This window comes from Pelecanus crispus, chromosome 1 (genome assembly GCF_030463565.1).
Source record: "Pelecanus crispus isolate bPelCri1 chromosome 1, bPelCri1.pri, whole genome shotgun sequence".
Taxonomy (NCBI): Eukaryota; Metazoa; Chordata; class Aves; order Pelecaniformes; family Pelecanidae; genus Pelecanus; species Pelecanus crispus.
The window spans coordinates 14,288,342-14,313,214 of NC_134643.1; the positions used below are offsets into that span (position 1 = coordinate 14,288,342).

The window sequence follows — 24,873 nt, forward strand, 5'->3', positions numbered from 1 at the left end:
CTCGGAGCGGGGCCGGCGCGGCCGGAACCCCTCAGCGAGCCCGCCCCGCCCCGCCGCCGGCTGAGGGGGACGCAGGGAGGCGGGAGCCTGCCCAGCCACTCCGCGCCGCCGCCAGCTGAGTGACGTCCGCCGCACCCAATGGGCGCCGAGGCGGGGCCGAGAGGGCGGGCCCTTGGCGGTGGGCGGGCCCATGGCGGCGGCCGCCCCGCAGGAGCCGGTGCGGTGCGGTGCGGCGCGGCGGGGCGGGGCGCTCCGGCGGCCGGAGCGGAGCGGGGCTGTGCCGGGCCGGGGCGAGAGGAGGGTGCTATGCTGCTTCACCTGGTAGCCGAGTTTGACCTGCGGAGGGATGTGGCGCCCTGGCTGGCGGCGCGGGGTTGGGCCGCGGCTCTAGGTAACGCCGCGGCGGGTGGCGCTGCGCCGGGGCCGCCCGCTCCCCGGGGAGGGCCGAGGCGAGCCCCCTCCCTCCCTGCCTCCGGCCGCCCGCCTGCTCGCTGCCGGCCGCCTCCGTGCGCTGCCCTCTCCCGCGGGCGGAGGAGCCGGGCCTGAGGCGAGAGCCCCGGGTATAGCTCCCCGGGGGCCTGCGCCCTGGGCCGCGCTTTCCACTCAGGGCCGCGCCGCCTCCGGCCGCGGCGGGCCCGGGGGTAATGGCGGCGGGGGGGGAGGGGGTGCCCTCTCCGGAGCAGGGGCCGGGGGAGCGGGCGCTGGCTCCCCCTCGGCCGGGCTCCAGAGGAGCGAGCCCCGGCCCCGGGCCGCCTGTCCGTCAGGGGGGCTCGTCCCTCGGGTGCCTGAGGCGGGGCAGTTCGATGTCTTCAAGGAACTTCTCATGTGCCGAAAGCACTTCTGCACGTCTGCTACATTCCTCAGCTTGTTTCTTTCTTTTGCTTCTTCACACATGGGGTGGGTTTTTTTGTTGCTTTTTTTTTTTTTTTTTTTGGTTTGGTTTGGTTTTGGCTTTTGTTCCCCAAAAGGCTTTTAGTATGACTGCTCCTCCCACACTACTCCCCTTTCTTGGGGGTGGGAGAAAAACCCCAAACACTTCTGTCTACGTGGTAAATGAGTGCTAGTTAAAATTAGATGAAGTGTTAGCTGTCACAGCATCATGCGATAGCAAGTGTAGCAAGAGCTTAACATGGTGGTTGGAAAAAAAGAATGACCCCACTGTATTCTTGGGCCTGTGGTTTTTTGCTTGTGTTTTGTCTCATTCATCTGCATAGCAGATGGCTCGGTGGTTCTTTTCAGAAACTGATGGAAGCCTTAGTCTAAAAAAACCAATCCTGTAATAATTATTACTTCAGTAGAAATAGATGGTAGTTGATGTGCCCTGTGATGAGCTTGAAACCTCAGCTCCTTTGGTTGCTTTTAACTAACTCAAAATATTTAACTTGCTTCCCATGTTGAGGGGTTGTTATCGAATAGTTTCCTAAAAACTTGTTTGGAGGTAAACCAGAAAATACCAGTCTTATAAAAGAAAATTATTCACTAAGCCATTAGTTACAAAATCTGTTAAAAATTATTTCACATATACTAGATAGCTTACTGAACAATTGTTGAATGGTGTACTGAAGAGGTTTGAGGTAAAATTCTGAAATTCTCCATGCATAATTGCTTCGTGTATGAATTTATCAGTTCATCTGTGATGAATTCAATGAGTCAACCTATGTGTTTATGTCATAACCATCTTAAAATGGTGCTGACGTGTTTGGGAAAGGGACAATCGTATTCAGCTTTTTAAAATGTAATACAGATTCTTTGTTCAGTAAATGCCCCTGGTAATACAGAATCAGAAGAATCTAGGTTGGAAGGTGCATCTGATCACATATCAGCATTGCTGTATTGCATTTCAACTTTTGTCTGTGTATACTGACTTTTTCCCCTGATGTAGTGCTGTTGTGTTAGGAATGTGAAGGTGGGAGGTAGGAATTTGAAAAGATTAATTTAAACATCAGAGAAATACCTATTCACAGAAAGCAAGTAATTTTTAGGAATCACGGTACTTTTTGTTGGTGTTTTCAGATGTTACTGTTTTTCATATTTATTATTTTATTTCCTGAGGACTTGAAAGCCCTTGATAGCATGTGAGAATTTCTAATTGCGTGAGAGCTGGGAGTAGCTATGATGATGGTGGGGGGGAGCGGCAAGTGAAGATAGCCAGCCTTGTTCTCTTTATTCTGCTTATTTTTGTATGAGCTGCATATAATGGCCTTCAGGAAATCAAACTGTGCATTCTCCTGAGTATGTTGATAAGTGTTGTTTGCTGGGCAGGCAGGTTGAGTTGGTTCTTTTGCAGCCCTTCATATGCTGGTCTCAGATGTGGGGATGAGGAAGAACTGGTAATTCTCATGCAGAGTTTTACTGCAGGACTTTCCAAGAGCAGAGATGATTGCCACTTCTTCTTTGGCTCCATATTCTCACCAACAATGTTCAGTGACATGAAACTTACTTCTGATATGGAACTTTTTCAACACCTTTAAGATCTCTGTGTTGGGTGATAGAGAAGTTCATTGACATGGAAATTTCTTATGGACCTTCTTGTCTCCTAAATTCTGTTCTGAGGAAGTATTGTATGAGAGAGAAGTGTGGAGACTAGTACTCATATTGAAAGTTTGAGGTGGTGGTTAAATTCTGGGAAGTTTCCACTAGAAGAAGAGCAGAATATATGGTTATATGAGACTTTCTCAGTTGTCACTGGCTAGCCTTAATGTAGTGGTGTTGTAGTGTACTGTAGTGATCTGAAACCAGTAGAAAGTGATGCATTGTTAAATGTACACTAAGGTTTTTCATTGTCCTCTTGCAACAAAATACAGAATTTATTTCCTTCTGATAATACTCGTTAAAAGTTTTTTTTTCTTATCACTGCAAGCTGTATAAGCCAGTTTATAGTATCAGGCTTGTGCAACTAAGTTTCACATCTTCCTTCTATCAACGCTTTGTGATAACTGCAAAGTAAATAGTGTCGAACTTGACTAAATGCTTGCTGAGAGTTGTGGAGAATTCTTTTTGTTGATGCTTACTGAACCACAGGCTACCTTTATCTTAAAACTAGGACAAATCTTGCAGCTGTCAACCTTGTTAAGGGCAAAATTTCCACTTTCACTGAAAGTTCCATCCAAGATAAACACATTTTTGGTGGCTGCAGCAATTAGAAAACAGAAAAGCAGCATCAGGAAAGCATGCATTTTTGTCATCTTGAGTATGACATTTTATCTTTTTTTTCTGGTGTTTTCCTTTTTATTTTGCACTGTTTTGTTGGGATGTGCTCTTTTCTGTTTGTGTCCATCCTAGCTTCCTGCTCATCTGTTTCCCTTTTAACCCTACTCTTTCATTCACACCCCACATCATATCTCTTGTATATCTCTTGTCTTGTATTGCCTAATTCCCTTGTACCTGTAGGTATGTTGCATATATATATGTGGTGCTTAATCTTGTGGTTCTTGGGTTGGGGGAGGGGGGGTTGTAGAGCTAATCTCGGAAGATGTAGTTTATTTCCAGGCATTCCTTTGGGATGCTGAAGGGGCAGGTGGGAGCAAGTGGCACTTTTCCTCAGGCTAGTTGTGTCTCCCTGTAGCTGAGGATTGGAGTGCAGCTTAACTGTTTGAACCCCATGTGTGTATAATGGATAAATGCAATTTTTTTTTTTTTTCTGTGAATGGAAGATAGTGAAAAAGCACACTCCATTTTCATCGTAAAAGGTAGTGGCCATTAGCATCACGATTATAAGGAAGAGATAGGCATTTACATAAATAATTCTTCCCTGTGTGTTTTGAAACCCCTTACCTATTTTGTGTTGATCTGGTTTATATCACGGTGTAGGAAATATTCTCTCTCCCTTTCCAGAAGGGAGTAATTTTGGCATGTACAAAGAAGTATTTATATATAAAAATGTATTTAGTATCTTTGCTTAAAGTGTATATAGATTGTATGATGAACCAGCTCAAATGAAAATGCTGTGCCTTTTGGTACTTCCCATTTCAGATACTTCTGAGAATGCATCAGCACTCTACGTTGTAAATGTTGAAAGAAATGGAAAAATTATTTATACCTGGAAGGTAAGTCTGTCTCAGAACTTAATAAAAATATAGCAGAGAATAACTCTGTATGTGTATCTATGCCTAATTGAGTCCTTGTAGTTCAAAATTTTTTTGCAGTGAAGTTTAGAACGTGAAAACTTGACTGATTACAACTTGGGGGGTTGGGCAATGGGAAAATACCTGTCTCCACTTCAGACAAAGGTCAAGAATGATGAAATAGAGAGTAAAGTACTGACCTGATTAAGTCCATAGGGTTTTTGCGGTTGGTTTTTTGGGGGCCAGAATCTCACCCTGAATGAAATGCCATTTCTTTAACAGACAAACTCTTTGTAAGCAGCACATTCTTTCACTCAGAATTTCTCAGGGAAGCCTGATTATTAAATTCATGTGCACTGCTTTAGTTAAATATGTTTCCTCCTACCAATATGTATGTTAAGATGCCATTTATGTAACATAACTTCTGCCTTTCTTCTTTATTACTTTAAGATTCATCTATAGCACTTTATTGCAAGTAGTCTGAAGTAACTGTTGTTTATTTGATGTCTTGAAGTATCTATAGCTATCCTTTTTAACATAGGATTCTGTTCTCCATGGCATATGTATAGCTTTTGGGTTGAAACATCTGTAGTTCCATGAGATTTTTCAATCTGTTTGGGAAGGTTTCCCCTTGATGAGACAAGCTGTGGTTCTTTTCTGTGCATCTTGGAGAAATCTGTAGACCCAGCTGTATTCTGGAGAATCTTGGTTCCTGAAGAGTACAGGTTGGAGGTAGCAGACTCCAGTAGAATAGGGCTGCCTTTTGTCCCCCTCCTGTTCAACAGTGCTAAAACTCTCCAGCTTCCCTAGGGTTAAGGGAAGAGGTGAGGCCTTCATCAAGGTATAATACACTTTAACTGTGGGTGGATGTTTCCTTTAGTACAAGCATAGGGAGGGGAGTCTGTAGCAGACAACAGTAACCATAAAAACAACACTAAAGAATGTGTCAAGTTTGGGTTTGGTTTTTTTTTTTTTTTTTGCATTGCTCAAAACTCTAGAAGGACTTAATGAACGTAACCCATCTAGCTCCCAACAGGAGATCTGGTACTGCATATGTGTGATGTTGCTCCTTTCTAGCATCTGTGGAATCTCACGCTAAGCTTTTTTGGGCTTCTGATGGTGGACTCCAGCTGCCTTCTATGCTGTTCAGGCTCTTGCAGCTGGCACAAGGAATGAGTTGTAGCTCGAGGTTAACACATCTAAACGTAGGTGTCTGCCTGCGTGCTAGGTGTCTAAGCTCCTGTTGTAGTCAGTAGGGATCTGGTCAGAACAGTTGGAGTTCAGAGAACTGGCCACTTGTAGCCTGTATTTGGGAAGAGGTGTGTGGGGTGGAGGAGGTGGACAAATACCCACTAGACTCCATTGACTGAATAGGCCAATGACTCTCTGGAGGATTTAAACATGTAGGCTTAGTTCCCCGAACCTAGAGGTAAAGGTTGCATAGGAAGTCACTGAAAATATTCCCAAAATTAGGAAAGAGGAACTACAGCAAACAAAGTGACCTCTGCAGCCCGTGTGATAGGAATGGCTGGATAACAAAGCCTGAGAACTGGAACTAGCAAACTGCACAGCTGTGCTGCAGTTTTCACCTCTCAAATGCCATCCCGAAGGAGATGCTGCTGCTTTTTATTTTCCTGTTCTCTTACTGTGATAGTCTGATCTTTTTGTCCTGAGTAAGTCAGCCTGCTGAAGAACCAGCATCTATTTATTCCTCTATTGGGAAGGATGCTGACATACTTTGTTTGCTTCTACTATGAGTGTGTTTTACACTCACTAATGGGCAAACTGGAAGATACTTCCTGGAGTCTTCTCACAAAGAACAAATGTATCTTAAGGTGGTATTGCATTAAATGCTTCTCCCAGAGAGAAGTTGTTCATAGCGTGTGGTACACATTTCTTTCTTGGATCAATAAAAATTCTGCTCATCAGCTGAAAGTGTTGGTACCCACTTAGATGCATTGATGTCGATGGCAGTCAATACCTCCACACTTGTCTGTGTGGATGATAAGAACATGTGAGTATGTCTGCCCCAAAGCTTGTGTTGGTCAGGGTGGCTTGTATATTGGTAGGAGCGTACAGGGTGGCTCAGGCTGTGGCTGCACAGCACTCACCCAGTGTCCTGAACAGGCTGGGTGCTGAGCTCCTAGCGCTGTGCCTTTCCTGATGTCCATGCTTTTGTTACAGTAGTTATGTCTGTGTCAGCTGCAGTCACACCTTGGGACTGTGATACCTTAAAGCAGGACTGAATATTTTTCTTCCTTTCTCTCAAGAGTAGAATGCTAAAAACCAGCAAGTGTTGGGAGGATTGTGTGTCTCTTTTTACACTTTACTACGGACTTAACAAGGATGCAATCCAAATATTTCCTGTTCTGAAACAGTCCATTGACAGTGTATGGGTATAGTTCTGTGGCTTTGGAGTTTACTGCAGACCTTTTAAGAGGAGTATCCATTCATATTTACATAGAAGATAAAAGAGTTTTGGCGTATGCATCTTAGCGAATGACAAGTAGTTTTAGGCCCCAATTTGAGACTACTTTTAAATTTTTACAAGCTTGTTCTAAAATATAAGTATTCTTTGCACTTTGCTTTTGTTCTGCTAATATACATCATCACACTGGAAAGCTTACCTGGGGAAAACAGACTGCTTTTCGTGTCTGGAGCTAGTCCTTCTGTTTCCTTAAACTTATGTTATTGTGGTGTAATTACAGGTTCTAACAAACTACAGATCTTACTGAATTGTTAAGGCAGTTTAATGTCTCTTTCTCTCTCTCCCCTCCCCGCTTCATGATAAACTATTTATAACTAATGAGCTACCACTTCTGCAAGATGCAGCTATGTGTCTGTGAGCCTTTCCTGTTGGCTTTATAGCAGCAAACTTTAGCTGTGACATTGTCAGTGAGGATAGTGCACAAACAAGGATGTAAACTAAACTGAGCTGCCCTGGCTTGTTTCCTAATAGATACAAATAGGAAACAACCTTTGTCTGCTAAGTGGAAGAAAATCAAGCACGTTCTGCATGAAATCAGGGGAAGGTGGAGAATGAGCTTTATTTTCAAGCTTATTTTAGAGTATTGCGTTGTACTGCAGTTTTGACAGTGTCCGTCTTTTCGTGACATTGATAGTTGGTGTAAAGGAAGATATTTTTAACAGAAGTGAAGTCTAGTGTCAGTGCTTCTATTTTGCAAGGCAATACAAGAATCTTTAGAGTGAACGCGAAAACATGAAAAGTGTCTTAGCTTATGCACAGATATGGGCACTGATGTAGTCCTGTTATCAGTCTTGTAAAGTGTATTTTTCAGTAGCTAAGTATAGAGGATGTCAGCATTTCAGACACACTTGGAAAGAACGTTTATTTGTGAAATCACTTGCTTAACCTTAAATTATGAGGCCTGAAACCTGTGTCTTAATATAAAGACATTTTGTTTTCCTTGTTTAAATTAGAAGTCAAAGACTTTTGTCATTGCCACAACAATAATGAGACACTCAGAAACAGACCCCTTAGGAAGAGAATACTCAGGCTTTTGTTTTAACTTCACAAAGCAAGATGCCATAACTTTGTAAATAACCACAGATTTCTCCCCTCTCCCCCCAAGCTGTAGTTAAAAACAATGATGCTCACTGTTTGAGTGCAAGCCTGTGTGGCTGGATTTAGTTTCAACAGTTTAGCAATTTAGTGCCTATACCTAGAGCACGTTAATGGACTTCAGCTTGATTTGATATACAATATATGCTGCCAAGCAGAATTTACTTTTAAATTTTTTTTTTTAATATTTTGAAAATTTAAAGCATGGTAAAAATTACCAAGAAGAAAAGTTTTGATTTGTATAGACTTAGAAGTGCCCCAAACAAAATCATTGTGTGTTATTATCAATAAGCTAGAAAGGATGTGTATTATGTTTCCTTTCAAAGGCAGCAGGCTCATGGCGTCATCTGAGCTTGTGAAATATATTTAGCCTTCAAACAGTCATTTCCTAAGGCAGAGCTGAAATCCTCTTTCGAGCCTGCAGCCAGATCACTGGAAGCTGTGTTTGGTGATGTTTGGTGTGTCTGTGCTCCCTTTTGGAGCAATGACCCACCGAGTTGGTGAGATTTGGAATACCAGCCTTAAATCTTTCAGGGGCCATAGCATCCCCTTTCATTCTTGTACAGACATCTCTCTTCCTGGCTCTACTGCCTATAACTAAAACCAGTTTAAAACCATAGTGAGAGAGAGGCACTTGGCTTATGCAACAGCTTGTGGGCTGTGGATTGGCCACATTTCAGCTTTATCCCATGTGTTAGTTCTAAAAGGGAAAAAAAAAAAAATCTTTGTTCTCTTTTCTTGCCTCGCTTTCTTGGAATTAGATAATTAACTGCCTGTTTATGGGACAGGGAAATGTGTGAGGATGTGTGTCAAGGGGTGGGGAGAAGAGGAGATGGAGGTAGGAAAAAATAAAAACAATGTTTAACTTTGTATATATTTACATTGCCAGTGCTAATTTCTTTTCATCCATAGGGAAATCGGAGAAATACTCACATTGGATTGTATGATCCTCAAACTAAGCAAAATGAGGTGAGAGCAATACCAGGCTTCTCCCTGGTGAAGACAGTGCTGTAGAGTTTCAGATTTTGATGTCTTGCAACACAGTATGTTCTGTCCTTCAGGAGTGTATGCTTGTTTGAAACAGAAGAGAGACCAGAGAAGGTATTCGAATGGTGCTCAGTAGTATTAAGATGCAGAACATTACAGAACATCTGAATGACTTGGGAGTAGTAAAGCATCATGTCTGCAATCTTTATTTCTAAACAACCAATTCAAGTCCTTTCCACTCCTTTTCACGCTGAACATGTGTGCTAAGAAGTAAATGTTATGGGTTTGCTTTGTTATGTGTGCATCCTCAGTCTGTTTGGTGCTACCAATTGTAAGAAATTATTCTAAAACTGAATGTACTGCAATTCAGTGGCTGTAATTGTGATAACAGGCCTTTGCAGGTGTCCCCATAACAGTATGAAATGGGTGAAATCTCATATTTACAAAAAGGTCTGCTGGGCTGCTCTGGTGGCAATGTAGAGCTCAAAAAGAACCAGTAAGAAACAAACAAATGAGAAAAAAGAGAAGTGATACAATTGAGGCTTGAAATGTGGTTGTTCTGGCTGTGAAATGATTTGCTTTAAAAATAAAAATGGTGTGCTGGTCAGCAGTGTTTTCCTAAGGAGAGGTATAGTTAAAAAAATAATTTATTAACATTAATGTGTTTCTCTATAGCACCTCTATATGTTTGAGAGGGATCTACGCATAATCAGTTGTTCGGTCAACAATGAAAGGACATTATTGGGTAAATATGTGTTTTATCATTAAATTTTTTTGTGTCATGACAAAGATGATTTAGTTTAGTAGGATGATATGTTTGTGTCTAGAATTATTTAAATCTGTTTTGACCCATATGTTGCCCGCAGCAGTCTATTTGGTGATGGATCCACTGAAATGCATAATGTAGATAACAACATAAAGACACAGCTCTAACGATATTGCTGTTTTATTAAAACAAAAATGTAAGACACACTGACCCTTTGTTCACTTCACCCTCCTGCATTTATACATGCCTCCTACATCTAGAAGAGCTTCTGTTGTTCCTTTAAAGTATATGTTTTTGGTAAAAAACATTCGTGATGCTTGCTCTCCAAGAATATTTAATGAAATTAATATAAAATATGCGTGCTCACTGTGGTTGTGTTGGTTTTCTTTTTCCCCTTAGCGGTCAGCTTCCGTCAGTATGCAGAGGAAGAAAGAGTAAGTCGGCTATTACAGTCAGGTACTACAAGTGGATTGTTTTAATACTGTTAGAAATACTGTACCCTTTTGCCTTTCTTTCCCCCACATAATTTCTGTTGAGAAAACAAAATTGTGTATAAAAAAGAATGTTATCTAAAGCATGTTCTTTTTTGCAGTATCCAAGTATTTAACCTTGTTAATTGAAATTCATCCCATTAATAATGTGAGAGTCCTAAAGGCTGTGGATAGCTGTGTTCGAGTACAGGTAAATTATTCAACTAATCTAAATATAAACCTTTTTAATCTAATATGCTAGAGAGCAAAAGTGGTTGAGTGCAGAAATATCTCATGTTATCTTGCAACTGTGTGCCCATGAGTGTGCCCATGTTTCTTCATAGAATGAAAAAAAATGAGAAACTTCATAAAACGCTTGATGTAGACTATTTCTCTGACACGAAGGCTACTTTTTTTATTTCTATTCAGTCCCCTGAAGTTTGCAATTATAGTGATTGGTGACTATTAGTCTGTAATAACAGCTATTTTTATTAATTAAATATCATTACTGTGCCTGTCTTAATTTAAAAATATGTAAGTATCCAGCTAAAAAGACTATTTTAGATAAGTGTTTGAAACTACTTTGGTTATTTACTTACTTTTGTGAAACTTTCTGTATAGTTTCTTTATCCAGTTGAAGGCAGAAATACTTCTACAAAAAGTCGCCTCTTGCTAGCTTCAGAAGACAAATGTGAGTTAGTATTTTGAAAGTACATTGTCATTCTTTTGCTTTCAGATGATTGTTATAGATTATATTTTTTGTAGACTTTTATTGGCAAAAAAACAGAAAGAAAAAAGGGTGAGAGCTATTCTAGGTATTTCTAATGTCTTTCAAAAACTGTATAGTTTAATGGGATTTCTTTTTTCAATGTTAGCAGAATGACCAGCTTTGCAATTATTTGCTTATTTCATGCATTCATCGGTCATCTTGATTTCTAAAAAAGCTAAAATTTTTACAGCTGCCTATATAAATTCAGAGCAGATCAGTTGACTGAGATGGATTGTGATTTAATACGTGATAAGTGGGATAAGAATAGGATGACAGTTCCTTGGATTCAGCTAACTTTGCATATTCAGCCTAATCTAATGGGATGGAATGGATAGAGGTGCACACTTGGAAAAGGCTGTTTATCGCTCTTGCCTTTCAGTCTTATTATAGGGTGAGATCGCTATTCCCATCTTTTTGGAGAGGTCCATCTTCTCTGCTAAGCTAGACACCAACCTTTAGGTAGCTGGACTTAGGTGGGTAGAGTTGGCCTCCTAATACGTTCACATAGTGCTGTGAACTGTAACAGAAACATTTATAACATCTGCTGGGTGAATCTTACACCGGCAAACTACCAATAGCTTTTAGGAATTTTGCATGGGAAAGGACTGTGAGGTGGTATTCATGCTAGGAAGTGAAACAGGGCTAGAGTGTAGCCTCAGGCACAGGCATGCTGCTCTGCGTGCTTTCTTTGTAAGTGTGCTCCTTGGCTTGGTTTGGCATGTTTCAGTTAGCACTTTTCCTGACGGTGCTGCGCTGATGTGGGCAGAGAACTGTTTCCACGAGGTGGTATGGCTGAGGCCACCCTGGGCTCGGGAAACAAATCGAGTCCAGGCCTCTGCATAGGCACCTGTGTTCCTGTATCACAGATTTCCTCTTACACTGAGTTGAACTTTCCTGGCCCTAATGTGTTGTTATAGCATTCTAAGAGGTGAGATTGTTTAATAAGCTGTATAAAAGCATATAAAAATGTATGTTTGTAATGATTTTTTTAATGTATTTTAAAGATATTGAACAATTTGACATTCATGTTGCAGAAGAAGAACACAAAGTGGTAAGACTTGAAAAATCTTGGGGTTTGAGTGTTTTTGCTTTAATTAAAAATTTAAACATCTGTAATTTTAGTTAACTGTTTTTGTAGCTTTATACTTGGGCAACACAAAGTATATTAAAGAAAGTACTAATAGTATGGCAACTTATGCAGCTAACCGCAAAGCTGATTGAAAAACCTGTATACCATGTAATCTATGAGGAAATTTACTTATTGGTTTTTGTTTGTTGCTGAATGTGTCTGTGTTTAGAAGTTGAGAGTAAACACAGTGTATATACATTTTTAAACCATTTAAAATATTTGCAGAGTCACCTTCCTAACTGCGATTTGGGAGTGTCTGTGTCCTCCTAAAGGATTCATTTAAGAAACAAGCAAACAAACAAAAGACACAAAACTTAGATACATTCCAAGTACTGTGAACATTCCTATCTCTTTTTCCCCTCATCTCTTTTTCCTGTTTTTGACATGAATTTGTCTTCAACAAATTGTGGATGTTGTGCTTAAAAGACTTATTATTAATGAACATACACCTAATATAGTAAAGAATTGTGTCATGAAAGCCCATGTTTTGCTTTTTGGAGACAAATGTACGCTTGGAAGGAAAAAGTTAAGGTCCTGATTTGCAGTCACTTTGAAGTCTTTCATGGTTTTGTCAAAGTTTATCGTTGCTTTTAAAGCAGATAGTCTTTACTCCACTACTGTAGTCTAGCATATAAAACCTAAGAGTGTAACCAGAAAAAAGAGATCAATCTGATGTGCTTCTAACAGATTTGTTCTAGTTGTCATGAAATCTCCCTATGTCTTTCAAGAGTGCATTTGTACAATCCCAACAGTTTTCTGCAGTTATAGCCCTTTCCCTGCTGCCAGTACTGTCCATCATGTAGCTGAGACTTTGGACAGGAATCCCTTTTGGAGCTAACACATCTTCTTTCAGTAGTTAATGGTGCTGAACTGACTGTGGTATTTCACTGCTCTCCCCTTCTCTATGATGACAAGTGCTGTCTGTTTTGCTTTGTTCACTTTGAGCAGCTTAAGTGGTGAATTTCTTGCACACAAGGAAATCTCAAAGAAAATATTTGGTAATAGGCCTACCCTGAAAACTGTGCTTCTGATCTCTTTAAACTGAGCACCTTGCACACAAGAAAGGTGGACTTTGTGCAGCTAAGAGTAACATTCCCTCCAGGCACCTTAGTATTTGCACCTCTTCTGTCACTGTTTTTCTCTTTAAAGCACAGACTGTGTGTAATTGTTATAGAACCTTATTTGACAACTTCTAATACTCGTTCTTTCCCTTTAGGTGATTCAAAACTCAGGTCAGCTTCCAAGAGCCAGAGTGGCAGATGATCTCGTTTGGGCACAATGGGATATGATGGAACAAAGGCTCTTCTACATTGTTCCAAAGGTGAGATGAAAGTTATTCTAGTAGTCTGGTTCCTGCCTGTCTCATGACAGTAAAGTTTTGAGTGTGTCGGGTAATAATAGTGTGAGTCTGTTGTTCATTATAGTAGTCTGTCTTCTTTCTGCCTCAAATAACTTGAAGCAAAAGCCAGACTTGCCTTAACTGCTCTTTGTGCATAGTAAATTGGAAGAAGACTGTCAGTCTTAGTGTTTTCTATGAAAAAGGGTGGGTTTGTTACGTTTTTTGTCTTTAAAAAGGTCTTTGATTCAAAAGGATCTAAATCTACCAAAAACTGTTGTGAGTATAACGCCTCTGTTCTAGAGAATTCACATCTATAAAGTATGTTGTACACAGACTTAGTGAGTGACCAAGGGCAGGCTCTTGGCTAGAAATGCTGAAACTCTGGGTTTGCGGGGTTTTTTTGTTGTTGTTTTGTCTGAGGGACTATTTGCACTTGATGTATTCTACCTAAATGAAAATTGTTTTTTCTTAACTCTTCTTAGCCACCAAAAATATATGAGTGTTAGGAAATAACAGGAAGTGAACTGTGATGGAGAAATGTATTCCTGTTTTTGTTTGAGATACCCTTTTTGAACTGGCCAAAATAAGATACCATTCCTTTTGCTGTATAGGTAGTTATAGAAAACGTTTTTTTAACTTTCTAGAATGTGTGTGTGTGTGAGAAACATGTAATACTGTGCTTCAAGTGAGGGCCCACGCAATTATAGATGATTGGCAGATAATGATCTGGGACAGGAAGGAAGCATGTCATAGTGCTATTGTGGGGGGTTCTGTGTGGTTTTTAAAGTTGTCTTTTGTCCCCTAACTCCTGTATATCTGTTACCAAAGTGTGTTGAGTGTGGAGAATGGTGTGGAGTATCCAGTCACTTTTCAGTCTATATGATATGCTTTCTATTTTATCAGCTACAAAACACGTCCTCTTAATTCCAGGAATCAAAGAGTACTTTAAAATGTGTCCAGTTTTATCCTGATGAAAATTTTAACTCAATAGTAAGTCATGACTATTTTATTATACAATGGTTTTGAGTGGGATATGATTATGTTTTCCAGGTACTGATACAGAGATCTGTTTCAGTGTCTTTTATTATTGGAATTTTTTCAGAGGAAAACTGGGGTTTGTTTTTCTATTTGTTTTTTGCATTATAATTCTTTTCAAGAATATATCCAGTCAGATTCAGATTGTACCATGGTAAGGTACCTTCAGTGGAATTGCACAGATACTGGCCTAGAAGTGACATTCATGACATTATACTGATCTTATACTCAAGTATTGTAAAGCAGGGTTATCAAATACACTAGGCAAAGAAACTCTGTACTAATTTTGTGTCAGTTTTAAGCGAGACAGGAAAATCTGTTGTGGCCAAAATACAGAGAACAGAACAGAAAAATTACAACTGTTGAACATGTAATTGTTACTAGACTTCTGTTCCAGTGACTGAAATGCTCTAATGCAGCAGGTTAAATATCTCACAATTTATTTTCTTTTTTTTTTTTTTCTAAAGAATCTATTTTATGTTTTTTGGGGAGACTAAGGACTAGAAGAGGATAAATAAACTTTGTTAAAATGCTGAATCTGGTGAAATGTGAGACACATTTTACTGGTCTGAAATATTAATCATAGTATACTGACTTCATTAAATAACAGTTTTGTTTTTGATTAACAGCTGGAATCACACCTGGATATTTCTGTAAATGACACACAAATAAAGTAAGTTTAGTAAGTTTTTTTCTAATATTTTGTTTTGCTTTCCTTTTAATATATGGGGTAATGTTTTCCAAACTTGTCCAAACCACAGTATCTTTGTTTTCAGTTGCCTGCATGGTACTGGAACATAAGAATAATATGAACACTGTGTCCAAATCCCCAGTTCCTCTCATTTTCATCAGCGTCAACTGTAAAATGTAATTTAATCTGTGACTGCTTTTTGGTGCCATTTTTAAAAATTATTTGTCTGAAGAGATAGCTATAGGTTAAACCATCCTTCCTCTGAGTATTCTGTACCTATTTAAATTAATTTGTTTTAATCTTGGGCTGGTTGTAGTGGTGATGTCTAAATTCTGGTCAAGGGAAGCTCTGAATTTTTAATTGCTGTTACATGTTTTACTGGGCAGTTAACCAGATGAGCAGGGCCTTTTTATAGCCTATGAGACACTGCATGTACTCTTTTCTCCTCCAGCATGCTATTGCCAGGCAGCCTGTACTTTCAAAGGCTAAGATTCGTCTGATTCTGTTTGTGTCTGCCATGCATATGACTGTATCTGAGCTTGTCTCCTTAAGGCTCCCTTTTAGTTGAGAAGAAAGCTAGTCAGGATGGTCAGACTCTCAGTCATAATTCATCTCATCCTCCTCTGTCTTCAATGAGTTGAATTTACATTCCAAAAGGGCCTGTTTCTCTTTGTGAATACAAAAAAGGGAGGCCAAAGCTACTAGAACAGATATCAATAACTGAAGGTCATTGAGTTCCACCCTGCCCAAACTGTGGCTCTCAGAATGTCTCAGTGCTATGCAGAAGGCTCAGCGTGGTGCTAGTGCACATGCAGGTTGTCCTAAAGGGGCAGTGTAACCTCTTGCAGTTAGTACAGAAAAAATTCTTTTAAAAACTCTTCTAAGAGCCACAATGCTATAACTTCTTTTTTCAAAATTATTGCAGAAGACCTAGGGGAAAATCCCTACAGGATCAAAATCCTTTCTGGGGAAAAAAAAAACCAACAACCAACCAAAAAAACCCCAAGAACAAAAAGGCCAAAGCAGACTGACTACAATCTTCTGTTGCATGTTCTGCATGGCAAGAGTAGGACTTGTAGATTTTAAAGATATGTAAAACCATTAAAGCACAGGCAGCACGAGACTGAAAAAGAATGTCATGGTCTAACAAGTTCCATGTGAGTGTGATTTTTTTTTTTTTTTTTGGTGCTTTCCTTTTGCAATATTTCTGCTGAAATTAGTGTGCCTAATTGCAGATTAAAACGTAGCTTTACAGACATAAGAATGGTGGAGTTAGGCTGCAAAACCATTTAGTTCTCAGGTATGATGAATGTTTGGATTTCCAGTATTTCATCAGAACTTGCTTTTACTTTAGGAATGGTTGGACAATGCTGTAGTAAGTGAATATGAAATTTGCAGGTTGTCCTGGTTTTGGCTGGGATAGAGTTAATTTTCTTCCTAGTAGCAGGCATAGTGCTGTGTTTTGGATTTAGTAGGAGAAGAATGTTGATAACACACTGATGTTTTAGTTGTTGCTGAGTACTGCTTATGCTAGTCAAAGACTTTTCAGCTTCCCATGCTCTGCCAGGTGCACAAGAAACTGGGAGGGGACACAGCCAGGACAACTGACCCAAACTGCCCAAAGAGCTATTCCATACCATATGGCGTCATGCTCAGTATAGAAACTGGGGGGGGTTGGCCGGGGGGCAGTGATCGCTGCTCGGGAGCTGTCTGGGTATCGGTCGGCTGGTGGTGAGCAATTGCATTGTGCATCACTTGCTTTGTATATTATTATTGTTATTATCATTATTATATTGTTATTATTATCATTACTATTTTACTTTATTTCAATTATTAAACTGTTCTTATCTCAGCCCAGGAGTGTTTCTCACTCTTACTCCTCCGATTCTCTCCCCCATCCCATCGGGGTAGAGGGAGTGAGCGAGCGGCTGCGTGGTGCTTAGTTGCTGGCTGGGGCTAAACCATGACACAGGTGTAATCAGAATTATTGGTTTCTAATAACAGTGTGCGGTCTTGGGATGTTCATTTCTAACAGCATTGAGCGGACTGGTTAAAGCCTAATTTAATTTGCATTAGAGAACATTTTATTATAATTTAATTGGTATGTTTTGCTTACATAGTGACTGTTCTTGTCATCTTTGTGTTGTGATGAATCTCTGTGGATGAAGAAGTGATTTACTTAGTGATCTTTATTTGTTCATAGACTTGTGAATTTTGGATACGATTACTGTCAAGCCCAAGATGTTGCATCTAAATCTTTGAATCTTCAGGTTTTTACAAATAAAGCAGGTAACGAATAAATACAAGTATTGTCAAAATGATGTCCACTAGTAATTACCATGCAGTGTAATCGTATTTGATTACTAAATTTCCTCATAAGACATTATATATGTTTGTATTTTTTGTGGGGTGTTTTTTTGTATGTGTGAGATTGTTATGCCTTTAGAGTATGCTTGACAGGTAACTGTGAGGAGAGGGAGAAGACAACTGTGCACTATTTATCTTACCCTTAAGTTTTTTTACCCTCTGAAAGCTGCATTGGAAGTCGAGCTGAAGAGTACCTAGGGTTTTATATATCAACACCAACAGTAAAGCAGTCACACAGAAACTTTCTGGTACCCAACTTCAAAGAACTGGTATCATGCGCTTGTATGGTGAAATTATCTCAGTCTAAGCACACTGTAGCATTTTCTGCTAGTTTCAGAACACAGGTGGTACCAAAGCATGGTTGTGTATTACATTAGAGTAATTTAATGTTAAAGCTGACCAAAAATGTGTTAGAAAGTAAATTCAGGGAAGGTTTTGGCTGCGCCTGGGTATCTGTTGTCTGGGTATCTGACATAGTATATAATTGTGTTACAGTGGACACACATAAATGAAGCACATGCAATACAGATTCTAAGAGCTTCATATTGCTGTTAGTATGTGATAGTTAGAAGGTCCAAGTATGTGATATTAACTTAGTATGTGATACTCAAGGGTTTAGAGTGTGTATATATATATACAATTCCTTAAACTTAAACCTAAAATGTTCCTTAAACCTTTTGGATTTAGGACTCTCCCTGCATCCTAATGCATGCTATGAGCTTTTTTTTTGATTAAAAGCTGGTCTCAAGAGGCATCTGTTCATCACACATGCCTGCATTTTCAGCTTCTAAATTAGACCATACTGCCCAGCAGAGATGGTATCTGATTAACCTTTGACTAGTCTACAGAGTTGTATAGGGATATGACATGTTGCAGAAGCGGCTTTACATCCCACTTCTTAAGGCGTGCTGTATGAACGTGGGTGAATTGCTGAGGTATTTGCCACTTGCATTGAAATGACCATTAATGCAAATCAAGTGAAACACAGTTTCCTTACATGGATTTTTTTCTTACCAAGGCAGGCAGCATGTTACAAAGATTAGAGGGAAGAAATTAGAAATAAGAGAAAGCCAAGTTTCTATCTAACAAATGTAGTTTAGGCTACTTTTTCTCTGTTAGCAAGACAGACGATTTCTTAAACAAACAGCCTGTCCAATAATGGAAAATGTTACTGATTTTTATATATATATATATATGTGTGTGTGTGTGTTTCCTTTTAAACCTGTACTTCTCTAGGGTTTTTTCAGATTGAAGCACCTCCTTTTAGTTTAGGACGAAATTCAGTCTTCCTCCAATAAGACTGTTGTTTGGTTACCCTGAAGTAAAATGTTCTCTTCCGTCTGGCAACACAACATTTAAATCCTGTGTGGAACCTTTCACATGCGCTTTTCATTGAGCTTAATGTAAAACACATAATTTGACAATTACACTTACTAAATGAGATTATTGTATGTGGCTTTTCATTGAGCGTTGTTTGAAACAGAGGATTACTTTGCACAACCCACTTTGAGTAACTGACAGTTTGGAGCAATGGTTTTGGTGCTGAGACCATATCTAGTTGTCGAAGAACACTGTGGGTAATCACACTAAAGTTCCCTTTTGTGCCTCTTGTTTGTGGTGATTTACAAAACTGGACTGCAAGCTCTTTGGGATGCAGACTATGCCTTCTGTGGAACTGCTAGCATGCTTCAAAGATTACTGCCGATATCCCTATTTGTACCATTTGGACATCCCTGGCAAAGAATAATTGGCATAACTTCAAAATGGAATATTCCATGCAATTTTCCATTTAATAAAACTGTTATTGGCTACTTCCAATCTGAACTCTGAATGAAATCACTCTCTTCCTTTCTCAAACTTCCGCAGTAGAAGAAAAGTAGCCCTGTTCCTTATACTCAGCACAGACAAAATGTCTCCAGATAAAAACCCCTATGTACTTCTAGATTAGCTGACGTCAAGCAGTTGTAGTCTCAGAATTAACTTTTTATGTCCAGATTTCAGTGCTTATTTAAGCAACGCTGGGCTGTTAGATTTTCTTTTAGTGCTTTAGAAGTACTTTTCAGTTAAATTTGCTTGGTATTCAAAAAATGCAGGCAGTAAGATGACATAACCCCTGGATTACCGTCACCTAACTTTACCTGCCTAGAAGTTAAGTACCTGGGCTATATTTATAGAGAGAAATAGGCTTCTCCAGAGGATGATTGCTTCTATCCATGTTTCTTCATTTGCTGCATAGGAGTCTAAATGAGAGATGTTTGGATGGGTGAAGTTAGGTGAGGCAACTCACTCCTAAGTCAGTACAACTAGACAAAATGCCCTCCTGCAATGTTGTATTTGAATTGTGGCACTCAGATGCCATGTTGAGATGTTGGTAAAGCCTTACATCTTATGCTTCTGCATGAACAGAAATGAGGAATTTGAAATTAAATTTTCCTAGGGGAAACTTCATGCCTTCATAGGTGATTCTTACAATTTCAGTGGTATGTTTATTTATCAAGTGGCGGAGTTGTAGTTGTTGTTTCCCTAATTCTGCTGAATGTAGTAACTCGCTGTTACCCTGTTTGAGTAGAACTTAGTTTTTAAATGCTTCTTTTTTTTTTTACTTTGTTGTGGTTGAGATCTTTTTTACCCCATTTATTTCTGAAAAGATAAGAGTCCATCCAAATATATCTTCCTGTGAGTTTTCTCACCTTCTGGCATTTAGCAACAGCTCTTACTGTTTGCAAATGATTTTGAAATGGATGGTGTAGAGGACCTGGTTCTGCCTTCGCACGAAACACTTCCCATATAGGTGCAATAGGATAACAAGCTTTCCCTGCATCAGCACAACTCAGCTCTAATTTGCAGAGAGCACTGGTAAGGCTAGGAAAGGAGTTTGTCTTACATTCTCAGTCTCTGGCTGCTCTAATGGGACTGCCAATATGGTATCAGATGTAACATTGCTCGGATAACTGCTGATCTGAGACTGTTGTGTTTCTATCTGTATTAATGAAGCACTATTTGATATTTTCTGTTGTTCATAGTTCAGTTCGTTAACGTTTGGACAAGTATCCTAGAGCTGAAAGATGCACGTCCTACTAATGGTCCCCCATAGCCACTGTTTTTCTGATCAGCTTGCATGTATTACCCACTGACACTCCAATCTGGACAGATTCACTTGCATGTGGTGCAATTTACAGAACAGTGTATGCACTAGCCTCTGGCATACAAGAAAGAAATTTGCAGTGTTGGAAGAGAGCTGTTGATAATAAAACAGCATTGTGGGTTGCTGGAGCTTTTCCAGTCTTCCTCATGAGTCCTGATGCTGCTACTTTAAAAATTATGCATGCTCTGAAAGATGCCAAGTGCTCTGGCAAAATGCCCTGTCTGTTGTCTAAATGACTCAAATATCCAAGCAAAACTGTATCAAACATTATTCAATCAGCTAAGAATAAGCAGGAAAAAAAATTGCATCTCAAAAGAAAGTATTTACCTTCCCCAGAAGTGTGAAATGCCTCAGCCATATCTGTATCACAGCTATGGTACAGCCTTGTGGTATGAGGCATTTAACCAAGTAAAATACCTTGATAGCTGTGTGTTTTTTGTACTTGGGCTTTTTCTGTACTGTGCCTTTTTCTGTGTACCTAGTATATACATAGACCTTTATTTTTTCACAGAACAGTATCTGTATTAGTATTACCTTTTTTTTCTTTTAAGTGATAAACTTTCAATAAAGGTAAAAAGTGAATGGTCATAGTTGTGGCCCAGCTTTCCCAACTGTACAGGGAGAGGAAATGGGCTCAAGCTGCGCCAGGGGAGGTTTAGGTTGGATATTAGGAAAAATTTCTTCATGGAAAGGGTAGTCAAGCATTGGACCAGGCTGCCCAGAGAGGTGGTGGAGTCACCATCCCTGGAAGTGTTCAAAAAATGGGTAGATGTGGCACTTTGGGACATGGTTTAGTCTAGTCTACCCTTGATTGGTTTAGTGTGGACTTGGTAGTGTAGGTTAATGGTTGGACTGGATGATCATAAAGGTCTTTTCCAACCTAAACGGTTCTATGATTCTATGATAATGTGGTTTGGAAGCTGTTTCTAACATGAATGCCAAAGCAGCTTGCCAAAGCATCAGAGTAAGTGGATTAAAGTTTTTGGTGTGTTTTTTTTTTTTTTTTTTTAATACAAGATGGAGGGAGGGCTACCATCCAGTGGAGTCAAAACAGTATCAGTCTGATTTAGAATTAGGCTGGGAGGGGGGAGCATTCCTGCACAGAGTACCTTGGCTGAAATAAGCTTGTGCCAAGGACTGACTTTTCTCCTAAAACAGGAATTGACAGCTCTTTGGGCTGGAAAGGGGAGAAGTGACTATCACTTCTAGTGTGAGAAAGCTCTAGTAGTGTATCATGCTGCTGCCAATATGAAATTACTTAGAAAGCAAACAAACTGTGTTTTACTGTGTTGTTATTCAACAGTCCCTGATCAGAAAATATCTAGAGATTGAGGCAGTCTGTGGAGAGAAAGGCTTGATCAGTTTTCTGGCTGAAAGCATGATTTCTGCTAGGAAGGGCTAAAAATGTATTTCTCCTAAAGAGAAGAACTGGCCATGTCAGAATCCAGGTTTCCATTGTGCTACATTGCCTTCTCTGTTCTCTCTTATTTTGTGTTTCACTAGATAAGTCATGGTTAGGATATCTAATATATATTTCTGTAATCTTTACCTTTTTTTAGAGATTATTTTTAGTTTCTAATTTGAAACAGTCTTGCTTTAGTTTTGTGCAGTGTAAAGATGTCTAGGTATTCAGGTGGACAAGTCAATTTTCTTTTCCTTTTTTGTCTTTTTAGGAGGCTTGTGTGTGTGTTGTAGTCTAGCCTCTGATATTCCTGATGAAATAATGTACTCCATATATTTTTTACATAAAGGTAAGATTAACCTATTAAGTTATGCTTTATTTTGGAGAATGTCACTTTGCTGAAAGGGTCACAGAATGCCTTGCAAAACAAATAACTACCACAGTATCCAGACAATAAACTGTGGCTGCTGTTTAAAGACAGCAGCTGCCTTTAGCTGCAAAGTTGACTTTCCTGCTGTAGACTTCCTGCCTGATGCTGAACGAGTAGCTTCAGACCAGTGGCCTTGTGAGTGGCTATTAATTTGGTCCCTTATTTCTAGCCAGACTTTTCGGCATGCCGAGCACAAACATCAGCGAAATCTGTGGGAGCTTGCAGGTGTGTTGTACTTATGCCACCAGGCATTTGTATGGGAAATAGAGCCAACAGCCCTTAGCTTGAATGTCTGTTTAGAGTTCCAGTTCCACATGTCGTTTTCACAGCAAGAGGTGCAACACCCACTGACTGTAAGAATAGTTGCTATGTAAGTGATGCTCTAGCTCTTAATTTTAAGACCTATTTTTTTTTCTTGAAAAGAATAAAGAACATTGTTTTATTCTGATTAGAATAAAACTTGTCATTAGCGAGACCGGTGCTATTTAACATCTTCATCAATGACATAGACAGTGGGATCGAGTGCACCCTCAGCAAGTTTGCAGATGACACCAAGCTGAGTGGTGCCGTTGACACGCCAGAAGGACGAGATGTCATCCAAAGGGACCTGGACAAGCTGGAGAGGTGGGCCTGTGTGAACCTCATGAGGGTCAACAAGGCCAAGTGCAAGGTCCTGCACCTGGGATGGGGCAACCCCCAATATCAATACAGGCTGGGGGATGAAGGGATTGAGAGCAGCCCTGCGGAGAAGGACTTGGGGGTACTGGTAGATGAAAAGCTGGACATGAGCTGCCAATGTGCGCTTGCAGCCCAGAAAGCCAACCGTATCCTGGGCTGCATCACAAGAAGTGTGGCCAGCAGGTCGAGGGAGGTGATTCTGCCCCTCTGCTCTGCTCTGGTGAGACCCCACCTGGAGCGCTGCGTCCAGCTCTGGGGCCCTCAGCACAAGAAGGACATGGACCTGTTGGAGCGGGTCCAGAGGAGGGCCACCAAAATGATCCGAGGGCTGGAACACCTCTCCTGTGAGGCCAGGCTGAGAGAGTTGGGGTTGTTCAGCCTGGAGAAGAGACGGCTGCGAGGAGACCTTATTGCGACCTTCCAGTACTTAAAGGGGGCCTACAGGAAGGATGGGGGCAATCTTTTTAGCAAGGCCTGTTGTGACAGGACAAGGAATAATAGATTTAAACTAAAGAAGAATAGATTTAGACTAGACATAAGAAAGAAATTTTTTACAATGAGGGTGGTCAAGCACTGGCACAGGTTGCCCAGAGAGGCAGTGGAGGCCCCATCCCTGGCAACATTCCAGGTCAGGTTGGATGGGGCTCTGAGCAACCTGATGTGGTTAAAGCTGTCCCTGCTCACTGCAGGGGGGTTGGGCTGGATGGCCTCTAAAGGTCCCTTCCAACCCAAAGCATTCTATGATTCTATGATCTTTCTTATTTGATACATGGAGGAGAGAGGTGAATTATTTCTCAATTGAGAAGCTGCATAGTATGGAATAACTGTTCAAGTGGATAACATATCTCTGTTTTACTTTAAGTGTTTGCTTTCTTATGTCAAGAAACTTTTCATATGTCAGAGCTGCACTAACATGTTGCTTTGCTGCTAGAACGTTGTGGGATTGAATGAACTGCATTTTTGTGTTCTTGAAGGCATTAACAAATTGGAAAAGTCCATTCTGGGTGTGGCAGCACTCTGCGTTGTACTGCAATGAAGGGCTGATCTCCCCAGATGCACTTGATGTGTAGCTGAAGGGTGGTTGCATTGCTTGGAGCCAACCATGGCCCTTGTACATCCCTATCTGTACCAGGAAGAAACTGAGGATAAATATGGTGACATTGACCAGCTGCATCTGAAATGACTTTCATGGAATGGAGTTGTTTGGTGCAGAGCTGTTTGTGGATTCATGTAAGATAAAATTCTCTCGTACGACTGATGTAAGACTGGTCCTGAGGTGACCCGCAGAAGCAGCGGTATATCAGGCCCATAAGCCACATTTTGGAGACACATAAGGAGTTCAGTCTGTGCCGCAGCATCTGTAAACTTGGAAGGAAGCTTCCTGCCCCCTGTTAAAGCAGTCATTTGGTATAGCATAAACACAAAAGTCATGGTGTTGCAGGTGTATTCTGCTCTGCTAGTATTAGCTTGCATGTGTTTGCATTGGCAAGTAACAGGGTGGTGATCATGAGTATACTGACTTATTGCAAGCAAGCTTCAGTCAGTATCTTGTGTGAAAACCATTTGTTTTAGATACCCCTTCATCTGTAGTGTTGCTGTTGGTCTTTGGAGGTCTCATTTTTCTTTTTTTGCAGCATAGATAAGGCATATGTCTGTGCTAGGGTCAGGAATCAAAGTCCTGGATGAGTGACTGGAGCATGGCTTTTGATCTACTTTTTTCCTTAGTGGTCCTGTAAACTGTGGATCTATCATCTTATCTTGAATTTTCATACAGTATTAAGTAGCATCCTGATTGTGACACCATTCAGCCTTTAGGATACTGCAGCATGGACATTTGGAGGCTAGTCATTGTCTCCTTAGTTACGTTAATCTTCAGCTTTTCTCAGATTGAGGAAGTTTGAGGGCTCTTACTGGATGCCAGAAGAAATATGGTGCAAGTCTAGAATAAAATAACAGCTGTGCTGATGCAAAGCCCATGCAAACACAGCATGTCTGAAATTAGCCAATCATATGTTTAA

General features: G+C 40.3%; 1 protein-coding gene across 2 annotated transcripts in view; it reads left to right on the top strand.

Moving 5' to 3' along the window:
* The first annotated feature begins 306 nt into the window (after positions 1-306).
* Positions 307-24,873, top strand: part of GSAP (gamma-secretase activating protein) — a 52,172-nt gene continuing 27,605 nt past the window's right edge. The window contains exons 1-13 of one of the 2 annotated variants that reach the window (XM_075706587.1): positions 307-391; positions 3,973-4,046; positions 8,560-8,616; positions 9,310-9,379; positions 9,800-9,856; positions 9,993-10,081; positions 10,492-10,561; positions 11,644-11,690; positions 12,985-13,089; positions 14,038-14,097; positions 14,772-14,815; positions 17,037-17,122; positions 22,019-22,096. In XM_075706587.1, the coding sequence (XP_075562702.1) occupies positions 307-391; positions 3,973-4,046; positions 8,560-8,616; positions 9,310-9,379; positions 9,800-9,856; positions 9,993-10,081; positions 10,492-10,561; positions 11,644-11,690; positions 12,985-13,089; positions 14,038-14,097; positions 14,772-14,815; positions 17,037-17,122; positions 22,019-22,096 (922 nt within the window). The remainder of the gene's footprint in view (positions 392-3,972; positions 4,047-8,559; positions 8,617-9,309; positions 9,380-9,799; positions 9,857-9,992; positions 10,082-10,491; positions 10,562-11,643; positions 11,691-12,984; positions 13,090-14,037; positions 14,098-14,771; positions 14,816-17,036; positions 17,123-22,018; positions 22,097-24,873) is intronic. The other variant, XM_075706589.1, reaches the window with a different exon arrangement.